Source organism: Mytilus californianus, unplaced genomic scaffold, assembly GCF_021869535.1.
Source record: "Mytilus californianus isolate M0D057914Y unplaced genomic scaffold, xbMytCali1.0.p SCAF_8, whole genome shotgun sequence".
In the NCBI taxonomy this organism is placed as follows: Eukaryota; Metazoa; Mollusca; class Bivalvia; order Mytilida; family Mytilidae; genus Mytilus; species Mytilus californianus.
In genome coordinates, this window is record NW_026262734.1 from 70071874 (window position 1) to 70083789 (window position 11916).

Genomic DNA, 11916 nt, shown 5'->3' on the forward strand with positions numbered 1-11916 from the left:
ATTTAAATGTTTAATAGAGATGGAAATCTTTGCTCTTATATCATGTACATGTATCTACCTCTTTAACATTGTACAGGTCTGTATATCTGGCTGTGTGCGACTAACTAAGTTAACGACTTCTTTTGTGACCTCCCGTTTTTTCATTCATGTTACCTGTGCGCAATAATCTTATGTAAAAAAAAAAAAAAAACACTTTTTCTGCATTTATTATGAAATATATAGAATGTAGGCATAATGTCTCAATGACTGAAATGACTTCCTTCAATTATGTAGTCAAAAAAATATGGATAAATTCCTTATGAACAAGACGCATAATAAAACAGCTAATTGTCATAAGCTTCAAATAACAAATCCTGCATCTATATACTTTAGATTTAATCCCTAAAAAAAATAGGACATAGTGTAACGTTTATGGCTTGTGTTAATCCCCTTTTTCTATATTTAGTTATTATATTTAACCTGGGAGTTGTCTTTAGAGTTTTAGCCTGAATCGTTTTTCTCATGGTACAGACTCGATGTCCAGAATTTAATATTTAAACCTTGTCTTGACAGTTTTTCCATATGTTGTATTTCCATATGATTGGGGAAACCTTTCGTACTGGTAAATTGTACTTTTATGCAATTTTATTTAGTTTCAATGTTTGACTTTTTCTTTCCAATCTATTTATTTTTCAGCTTTAAGAGTCAAACATCTCTTTATATTCATAGTTTACGTTTTGGTTCCAAAATATAGAAAGAATTGTACACTCGTTGGATAGCTAGTTATTTTATGAGAATCAGGTTTAAAAAGAGATGAGGTACATTTTGAAAGCCGTATTAAAGAAGATGGTTAATCCGAGAGAGATATTTTAGAGCGACTGGTCGTCAATCTTTTAAATTGTTCCAGCCTTACTCTAGAATTCAAATTTTGTATTGTTGCATGGTTTTAAAGGTATTGAACTAGTCAATGCTACTAAATGATGAGTTTCAGATATTGCTCTGGCTGGACCAGGATTTAAACTGGAATTGATTTACCGGGATAATGTGTTGTTTTTTTGTTGTTGACTTCTCTGACTTTGGTCCCTGGTGCATGAAATTACAAAGTTCATTTTCCTGTCTAACAAAGTTGGGAACCAGTTGGCGCATGTTTTTTTTTTATCTTGGAATGTCAGAATGTGTGACATCATTAACTTAATTGATTGAAAAATTTTTTATGAACAACTACTGTAGTTTTTCTTTTTAAGTTATCGGTCAAGTCTAAATTTCTTGTGTGGGAAATTAGTAGTTCAAACAAACTTAAAGCACTAACATGACTAAGGAAGTAAGGTCAAATAATTTCCTTTTACTTGGTTAATTTACACAGGCACTTGTCTCTGAAATTTTTCCCCCCTATATACCTTAATATAACACAAGGTACTTAACTCCCATTTTTGAAAAATGACAATCGGTCGCGAACTTTCATTATATTTTGATTCCTCGGTTGTCTACCCCACTAAAACTTGTATAGTGTATGACACGCCTACCTTTGTTGTCAGAATCATTCGTAGCAGGCCTCCCAAGTATGTCAACTGTAATTATTTTGTCTTCTCACAGCCCCTTGGAAATATTAATCTCACAGTAAATGGTTAATTATACTTGTCCCTTTGGTATCTTTCCCCTCTCTTATACATATCTCGGTGTGTGATTGGTCAAATCTTATTGCTAAAAATAAATGTTTTTTGGAGCTATCTCAATTTTATATGTAATATCCAGCGAGAGTCTGAATGACATTGATGGAATGAAAAATTTGAGTTTAAAAATAGAAACTTGTAACTCATTAGACATACCTCAAGTCAAATAACACTTATTAGATTATTTTCATGGAATCTTTTACAAATTTACGTTCTTGATGATAAGTTCTATTCAGAGATAAAACTAATAGGTTTTTGGGAAATACTTTTTATAATAATCATTCACTGCCAGATTAATATTTCCAAAGGGCTGTGAGAAGACGAAATAATTACGGTTGACATACTTGGAAAGCCTATTAAGAATGATTCCGATAAAGAAATGGCGTGTTATACACCATTTTGTAGAAAAATCAATGTTGATTTACGGGAAAACAAGTTTCAGTTGGATAGACAACCCCAAAAAGCGAAATATAAAGGAAGTACAGGACCAGGTGACATTTCTCAAATATAAGAGTTAGGTACCTTGTGTTATATTAAAGTATATAGGTATTTTTTTCAGAGACAAGTGCCTATGTTAAGTTATCATGGTTTTTTTCCACTGCAAATGCAGCTTCTGTTTTGTATCATGTAAAGGAAAGTTGGATTGTTAAAATGTATTAAAAGATTTAAATTTCATAAAGCCATACTGCGATCTGGCGATGTTTGTATTTTATTGTCTGTCTATTCTAAATATGAAACTGTTTCATTGATCTTGATTATTTGTTAAATGAGCGAATGCATTGCTTGACGCAATTGACACCTCTTTGGCTCTTGCCATTTCTAGATTACTGACACCAGTCATTTGTTGTATAGATGTATTTACACTTGCATTGTATGCAAATTTGTCCGCCATTACGTAAAATCACACAAGTTCCTGTAAAATTTGACGTCACAATTTTAAAAAGTTTACCTCACAATTAAAAAGTGATTGTTGCTTGACGTCAGAAGGTTATCCGGAGCAGATCTAAGGTCATTGGGAGACAAAATTCAGCTAAATACCAAAAGTGTAAATACATTTATTGTGCTGTTTCTGAGGATAGTCAGTATGTTGTCAGAAGACCTACAGTGAATGCACAGGCGGAACCCTGCTCTACATAAACAATTTAACTAACAGGGTATAATTCACAAAACATGGATGGAACATTCGTTTATATATGTATAAATAGGTATGGCAAACCAATAGGAGATAACTCCAAATTACCCTAAATAATTGTTCCCAGATGTGTGTAAAAATAAAATCTTTGGGTGACCTCCGATTACGGCCTTCTATTAACTTGTTAAGTCTCAGAAGGTTCTGATTGCTTTTGATAGATATTATATGAATATTCATGATTCTGTATATTATAATTTTCGGGAATACGATGAAATATTTGAGGTACAAACAAGGGTTTGAAAGTAACATTCGTTTCAATAAAATACAAGGGAACGTTATACAGCCATAAAATGTACTTTTTTATTAAGTTTAATATATTAATCAAATAATTAGGTCCAATGAATAAATCTAGATAGCTGTTTTCATATCAAAATTAATTTTTATAAATAACTCTCCTTTTTGTGTATACATAGCTATTTCCCTTGCCTGGACAACTTTTGGTTTAGTTTTGATTGGAAATCAGCGTGATAGGTTTTTTTTTTGCATTTTACAGCCAGTTTATTGCGATTTAAAGATAGTTTAACCATTTGCCATTGCACACGAGATACAATGTGGTAAGGATACTGAATAATGTGGTTTAACAACAATCAATATATGTATTTTCAACATGTTCAACTAAAAGCATACATAGGAATCCATGCAGTAGTTGTAGTTCACTTCGTCTGCTATTCACAGTTAAGGTTTTAGAAAAAAAAAAACCAACATGGTAATTCATTCCCCTGTCATCAATTCTCCCCTGTCTTCCATCCCATATTGATACAAGAAGATTCCCCTTCCCACCTTTCCCTGACTGCCACTTTCCAAGTTGAAAGTTATATTAATTATTATACAAATACTATTTGTCTTAGAATAATTAATATAACTTTCAAAATAATATTAATATGACCCTATTTTTCAGACTGTATTTAACAGTACACTATAAAGATATTATTTTTTGTATACATATTTGTGTGTGTGTGTGTGTGATCACATTAACTGAGTTGTTGAAATTTTCCCCACATATATGTTCTAAACACAATGGTACAATTAAATAAGGGAACGTAACGGATACTACAGCTATCTACACATACAGACTGCTCGAGGATTATCGAGCCAAAAAACTTGAGATAATACCGGAGATGGTAGGTCTCAAACCATGTTTGAAGTTCTGTTCAAGATTCGTTTTGCATGTAGTTGCACCGGAAGTGCAATTTTTTAATATGATTTCAGCATGATCATGTATAGGAATACATGAACTAATCAAGTTTTACCTTGGAGCTTACCACTTTCTGTATTGATCAGTATTGAAGTAATTTCATGTCGAGAAAAAAAAACACTAGCGAACACCATGCAATTTAATATATATCCTGAAATAATAATTATATTATATCTGGGAAGCTAAAGTCATACTAACAACTAATGCTTGATTCAGTGAAACTTGTCTAAACCAAACCCTGAATAAACCGGAAACCATGTTCTGAAGTCCCTTCATCTCAGATTCAACATGTTCAATGCATTTTGAACTTCAGTCGTGAATGAGATTGGTTTACAGATTTCACTGTATAAACATTGTAACTGATTTACAGATATGAATTTACTTTACTTTTATACATACAAGTATTTACAGTGATCTGACATAATTATTTTGTTTGAAATTTCTCAAATATAAATAGTGTTATATTTATTTTCATTGTTTTTCAGTGCAACAGGTATTTTAGACCTGTAGTTTAATTGTTGGAAGGTTGTTGTTTATTTTCATTTATAAGCATTCACTATACATGCTATATAAGAATAAGAATATTTCATTAAATAGAATGTTAATGAAAAGGAACATTCTAAAACTATCATGACTATACAAAGACAGATGACATACTTCAAAACTTTTCTCGTCTCTCATGGTACACACACACAAACATATACATTTGTATATAAATAGTAATATTCATATTTTAAATTATATTTTGTTTCTTTACATTCAAATGTTTATAAAAAAAAGTTTTACTTTACATTTTCAATATACCAACTGATGTTCTGAAGAAAGGAATATATAAAGGTATCGTCATGTTACGTGACTTTGGACGATAGAATTTCACGAGAGTGGTTGACATTTTCATGCTTTATGCTTCTATTTTGACCAAAAAACTTAACATGTAGGATTGAAATTGACTAACAAGATGTAAAAGAAGCAATATAAACAAAACTATAACCCAAATGATTAAAAAAATGTATTTTATTATTTTTAAAGAGAGGAAACAGTTTTTCTAGAATAGTATTGATTGATTGTTGGTTGCTTAACGTCCAGTGGCAAATATTTCATGCATGTTCAGGACGATCTAGAATAGTAAAAAATTACCATTTTGAAAATTTGCTATTTCTTCGTTGTTATTATGTGTATTGATAAAAGTGAAAATGTTTTGAAAATGTCTTCACAATGCCTTTAAAATGAGGTAAAGTTTTCTTAGATCAGTTGATGTTAAAAAAAAACTTTCCGTACCTAGTAGTATAAAACTAATCCCTTTTGCAAAAGGGATTATATAAAACCTGTTTAAGTTGAAGAAAGGACTTGAACCTGCAACATAAAACCGACGTTAATGATTGAATTCACTTCATTACTTGATTAACAGCATCCTGTAGCTGTGTCAGTCTGTCTGCCATTTCAAATCTGCCACTAATTTAGTCTAAACTCTATGCATATAATTTTAGCTAGGTAAAATAGCAGTGTCAGCCTTGATCTTTTACAAAGGGCTGAGTAATAACCAACAAATGGCACAATGCAACATTGTACAACAATTTCCGTGTTTTTACACTACGTTCGAAAGTACCGATGTCTGTTCATCATCGCCTGTGAATACATCACAACATGTTTAATTCCATTTTATGTGACTGTGTGTTTCCTGGTCATAGCATTGATTAGTTAGGTGGGCGGAGCTAATGTTTCTATAATATTGGGTTGTGTCCAGTAGCAAATATTTCATTTATATTCAACCCGAGAACAACTTGAGTCAACAATAAATTCAATAGCTAGATCAGACTGATATCCAGTTAAAATTAAGAAAAGAAATGGAACAATTTATTAGAGAAGGTTTAAATGGCCAAGTTGGTATATTTGAATTGTTTACATCTGTTAAAATGAGTTGTAAAGGTTTAATTTTTATTTCATACCCGTCAACTGACCCGTATCCTGCGGGTCACACCCGAGAATTTCACCCCATACCCGGGATTTTTAAATACCCGCCGGGTCGTTAAATAACTCGTGAATTCGGAAAATGACCCGTTTTCACCCAGATTCTTGAGCCTTTAGACTGATTTCATAAGTGATTTTTTACCCTCATTTTCCTTTGAAATACCGGCAAATTCGCAATTCTTCCTGGACATGAAGTTCTAAAAGCTGTGTTAACTGTCAAATTAAGTGACCCACTAAGTGCATGGCTACACTTGACAGCTTTGGTGTCAAATACACTGTTAATTAACACCAATGACCTTAGCTTAAGGTCATGAATAATTTGTCTATTTCAAAGTTGTTGGACAATAAATTTGAGTTACTTCCCCTTTTTTGTCACTTTTCACAATATACTCCTTAATTTTATGTTTTTTTTTGTAAAAAGATTAAATGTCAATCAAATTGAATGCAAATACATATCAGAATATTACCTTCTTTTATTTTTCTACCTCAGAACAATTAGAAAAATTATTTTGAAAATTATTTTTTTTTATCTCTACTTCCTTTAAATGCTTAATTATTTTATTACATTCCAATATCAACAATTGTTTAATGATACATACTGGAAAACAAATAGCCTGAGATGATACTATGAATGAAACAAGGAGAGGGGTATGACTTGGCTTGAAATGATAAAGTATAACACATTTATATATATGTGAATGGCTCATTATGCAATGATAAAACAAAATTAAATTCAGTTAGTTCTTCACCATGTGAATATATTTTGGAAACTGTTCGATTTAAAATCTAAAGAAATGTCCTCTAAATACTTAAGTTCAGGTGAAAAAAGTTCGTACGCGTTATGACCTGAGATTTTCTTCTCCATTTTCATTTCCATTTTCATAGGTTGACAGGTATGCATAATTTAGGAACATACTACGGAATAAAATGATTCGTCTTTCAGCCAATAAAAAAAAATTGTATAAAAGATTGGTGATTTAGTAAATTGTCCAGTTGGGAAATATTTCATTTACATTCAACACGAGAACACATTTTGAGATGTATTTCTTACTTGTATTCTATTTTATTTTCGTTCACTCATTTTCTAATTAAAATCAAGGCATATTAATTATTCTATTTTTGACATGCACTAAAAAACAAGAAAGGTCGGACATCATTCACTAACACCTCTTAAATTTTTAAGGCGGGAATCAGCAAGGATGATATTTGTCCCTTTATAAAAAGCCCAAAGATATTTGTATAAAATCGGTCTTTTTTAAACACAAAATTGGATTAATTTTTTTTCTATCTGCCTTAAAGTTTAGAATCAGGAATTGACTTTGGAAGAGATTTCAAATGTTTGGAACCATCCTCGCCTTATACATGTATTTCGAAGCCGTGTCACGTTACATTGTTTATCTCCGAGTTGTTTTCTTTAAAAAATAGTGAGGCAACTTGCCTCATTTTAAGTTACGCCATACATCTAATACTTGTACATATGGGTGGACTCTAAATAAAATTTGCTCACTTACTTACTTAATCAAAGTCACGGATGGAAATCACTCATGGAAAGATTGGAAGAGTAGTTTGAATAATTTCAAATCATATTTAGGTATGGTGTGGACAAAAAGAACATTATTATAGCACTATTGCTGACAATTACATTTACTGTGTGTCTTAAAAAGGATAAGCACTTTCTCGGTAGATAAAATAAGCTAGATATGAATCAATGTTAGCGGGTCCCTTAATTTGCACAACAACTACGTTTAAATCACAATTTCATATTTCACCTTTTATGTTTTATTTTTAGAAACAGAAGAAATTACAAAATAAAATAAAAAATTTATGATGTAAAATGTAGACCTTACTTGAAAAACCTTTTTTACATTTAGATTTCACATCAGTTTCTCTTTTCTTTTGAAAAAGGGTCCAGTTAACCCTTGTCATTTATCTTTCAGACATAATTTAAACAATCACTTAGTAGTGTACATCAGAAGTAATTGGCAATGAACAACAACAAATGGAAGTTTTTAACGACCTTGACTGGCTATACAGCCCTTGCACGGTCGGCTCGGTGCCCGAAGGCGTTTGGTGAGCGTTTAAATAATTTTGTGCCATCGGTCAGGAACAGGTTGAGGACGCCATTTTGGTAGGCCGCCATCTTGGTTTTGCGAGTTGTTTTGGTTTTTCTTTTGTTGACTATTTTGATGTTATTTCTTCACAACGGCTTTTCAGGGCCAGATTGGTCAGCTTGGCAGCCCGCTAACCTCGATGATGGAGTACTGGTAGATGAGTCTCGGACGTAGTATTAACGATGACAGGAAGCATTATCAGGACCAAAGTCGTGAGACAGTGAAATGGTGGTCCATCATCTAACACCTAGGATACAGCCCTCGGACGTCACTCGGCATACCACTCCCCCATCCATAATGGGTTTTGGAGTGTATGTTGACGCGGGAATTTGCCCTACGCGGATTATAGCCTAACGTAGTCTGTACAGCGTTGGATTGGTTTCTGTCATCGAAAGTAGTAAGTCGTTGATCCATCTAACTGTAAACCCTCATCGAAGATAGCGGGTAAAGGAGTATCATTTCTATATAATTATAGAGGCCCCTCCCCCATTATATCAAACATCTAATCATTATCAGAGACATTATATACAACAGTTACTGTGTATTCAATAATAAGGTCAAGTATTTGTGTATTGAGATGTATAATGAAGGGTCAGTTTAATTATGTAAGACTGAGGTTGATTAGTAATTTGGTCAATATGATTGGCATTTAAGGAGCCTGGGACATTGTACTTAAGGCTCCACCTTTTCTCTGATTGTTTGGTAATCATGGCAGATGTCAATCATACTGGTATTGTATCATTAATCTTACCTAATTAAAATGACAAAATAGCCGGCAAATTGACAAAACTTAAAGACATACATACGTGAATGAACTGCTCTAAAGATTTAGCTCATACTGTTCATATGTGCATAGATTTGCATGAGGGTCGTAATGGGGGTACCTTCATGACGATTAACGGTATTAATTCTTGCCAAATGACGTTAACGGTAATTTTTGGTGCATGACGATAAAATGTACACTTTCTTTTAGACGATAAAAAAATCGACTGATTTTGACGAATCACGTTAAATTTTTTCCAAAAATAACGGTAACGATAATTATTTGAGACCTCTGACGAATCACGACAAGGATATTTTGACGAATCACGGTAAATTTTTAACCAATTTGACGCTAACGGTAGCCTAAAATGACCGTTTGACGCCTGACGGTAAAGGGCATTATACTACCCTCTTGCATATGTACAGACCCAGACAACATTGGTACGTTGGCACAACATTGGCCCAACGTATCTACATGCATTGGCCCGACGTTGTTTTTAAACGTTGGCCCAATGTATAAGTGCAAAGTGGCCCTATGTTGGCCCAACGTGATGGCTAAACGTTGGCACAACGTTGTAAGGTTTTATACAATACATTGGCCCAACGTTGGTCCAATGATGGAATAATACTTGCCGATGTTGAACAAACGTTGGGCCAACGTAGTAAAACAAACTGTTAACAAACGTTGGCACTCTGTTGGTTCAATCTGTAAACTTTTCTATCCATATGAAGGATACTAAAATCCCTTCCAGACAACAACTGCAATAATTCCTGGTTCTTACATCAGTCCAAAGTGGCGAAAGTAATAATTTTTTAAATGTTGCAATTATTGCGTTTTACAGATCCACTATACCATGTTGTGTCTTATATACTACCCGAAAATTTTGTATTTTTAGCAACTTTCTCTCAATCTTCCTGAACATACATGAAATATTTGTCAATGGACGTTTCAGTAACCAACAACCAATCAATCTTTCTCCAGGAATTGTACTTCTGAATTTTATACCCATATTTGTATGAACTCAATCAACGTATCCATGTTACCTATTTTTCTTAAATAATATAAATACAAAGGTATGATTAAATATAATTTATTATTAGCTAGACAACTAGCAAATTTTAAAAAAGTCTTTTTTTGTATCTATACGTTGCTAAATCAGATCTATAGAATGTAAATTTTAAAGTCTATTCATGATAGTTCATTTATCCCATTTGTATAATATCATTACAGTTTATGTTGCAATATCCAAGTTCTGTATGACGTCCTTGATAATTCATTTTATACAGCTATTTTTCTAGTTCTGTATTCCAACATGGTTTTTATTCACAAGAGTGTTCCTTTTGTTTTCTGCTACACTTTGTTTTGTCACTATTTCTGGCTCCGTCTAATGTTACATCCTTTTGAATATCCAGTTTAGCATATCTTTATAAAAGTTATTTCACTACATGTACCTCTGTAATAAAGTAATGAATAAATGAGTACTCAATGTATGTATATTTAGAATATATTAAATCCTCCTAAAAAATAAACAAAGAGACAAAAAATGAATTGTTTCCGGTGCCCTGGCACATTACAATAGATAGAAAAAATACTCTTTTTTGATATTTTCCCTAGCCTATACAATCCAAGGCAAAAGGCATATTGCATGCTTTACCATAATGACTAGACTTAACCTCCCTAGCTAGATTAAGCAGAGTCAAATCTAAATACACTAGCATTAACGGTAGTATTAAACATGTTATGCATATATATCTGTAAAATTCGAATCCGATGTAGCATAAATGATGGCTATTATGTTAACTTACTTTCTTAAACTTATTCATCCTGGGCTATCAAATGGTAGAATGCATTTTTTCCCATCTCCATTCCCATGCATTTTCTAGCCAGGATGTTGTCAATAATCTCTATTATTCCTAGCTCTGTATTATTCCTTTTGCCCTCTGAATTATTTTGTCTTCTGTAGTACTCAAATACCTAACCTATAAATTTATATTTAAATGTAAAATTGTATATCAAAAAGAAAAGCTACTTCAAGTAATTCAGACAATAATCTTTATAGTCTTTTTCTTTTATAAATATCCTTATTTGTGGTATAGTCTTTTTTTTTACATCCCCCCTATTTTTTTTATATTTCAAGCGTCAGCTTTTTGTGACTGATATTTACTCCTACAAACTATTCAAATATCGGTTTTCTTTTGCAAAAGTTTTGCCGAGGAAAAAAAACTAAATTCAGTCGAGTCCGTATAATTATATATAAATTACAACATTCTTGCAATGAATTTAATAAATAAATACTCTATTTGATATCTAAAACACTGTTACACATGCAAGTGTGTATATGATCAGGTTTCACAAATATATCGTATATGTTTGCATGCGATTTAGAAATAATAAAACTAACAAATTCATTTATATTTCTATGAAGTAGAAATCATTATACCACATTTCTGAAACATTACGGAACAAGGTACATCTTAAGACAGATTTTTTCCATTAACTTCAGTATTGGTGATAAATGCAATCGTTATAGATTTCACAAATAAAACATTAAAATATTAACAATTTACAATTTGTTTGATGATACTAATGTTCAGTGGCAAATATTTCATGATTATTTAGGATTGAAATGGTTTAAACAAAATCTAGAAAATATTTCGCCAGAAACGTATAAACTTCAAGATCAACATTATAAAATGTTAGAAATTATATGTTTTAATTTTGAACAACATCCCTCAGATTAAAAAAAAACCATATAAGTTTGTCATCCACAATCGTATATATAACAGAATTTTTAAAGTTATAACTTACATGTCACTTTCTTTTTCTTTGAACCTCAGATAATGTGATTTTCTCTTTTTGTTTTCTTCGTTTCACTGCTTTCTTACAAATACACAACAGGAAATAACAACAAAAGTGACCATCCCATTACATTCAGATTTCCTATAAACTTAATTACCATATAGCAACTATCTTTGAAATTTGTCTAACATATGGTCAACCTTATCAGAATGTGCTTGATTAACAGACTGGCTGTATCA

General features: G+C 32.0%; 1 protein-coding gene across 2 annotated transcripts in view; it reads right to left on the bottom strand.

The window, feature by feature from the left end:
- LOC127712183 (mediator of RNA polymerase II transcription subunit 21-like) overlaps positions 1–5571 on the bottom strand; it is a 31718-nt gene extending 26147 nt beyond the window's left edge. The window contains exon 1 of one of the 2 annotated variants that reach the window (XM_052218488.1): positions 5434–5571. In XM_052218488.1, the coding sequence (XP_052074448.1) occupies positions 5434–5475 (42 nt within the window). In that variant the 5' untranslated portion in view covers positions 5476–5571. Of the gene's footprint in view, positions 1–5314 lie in introns of both variants that reach the window. The other variant, XM_052218489.1, reaches the window with a different exon arrangement.
- Between the last annotated feature and the right edge of the window lie 6345 nt (positions 5572–11916).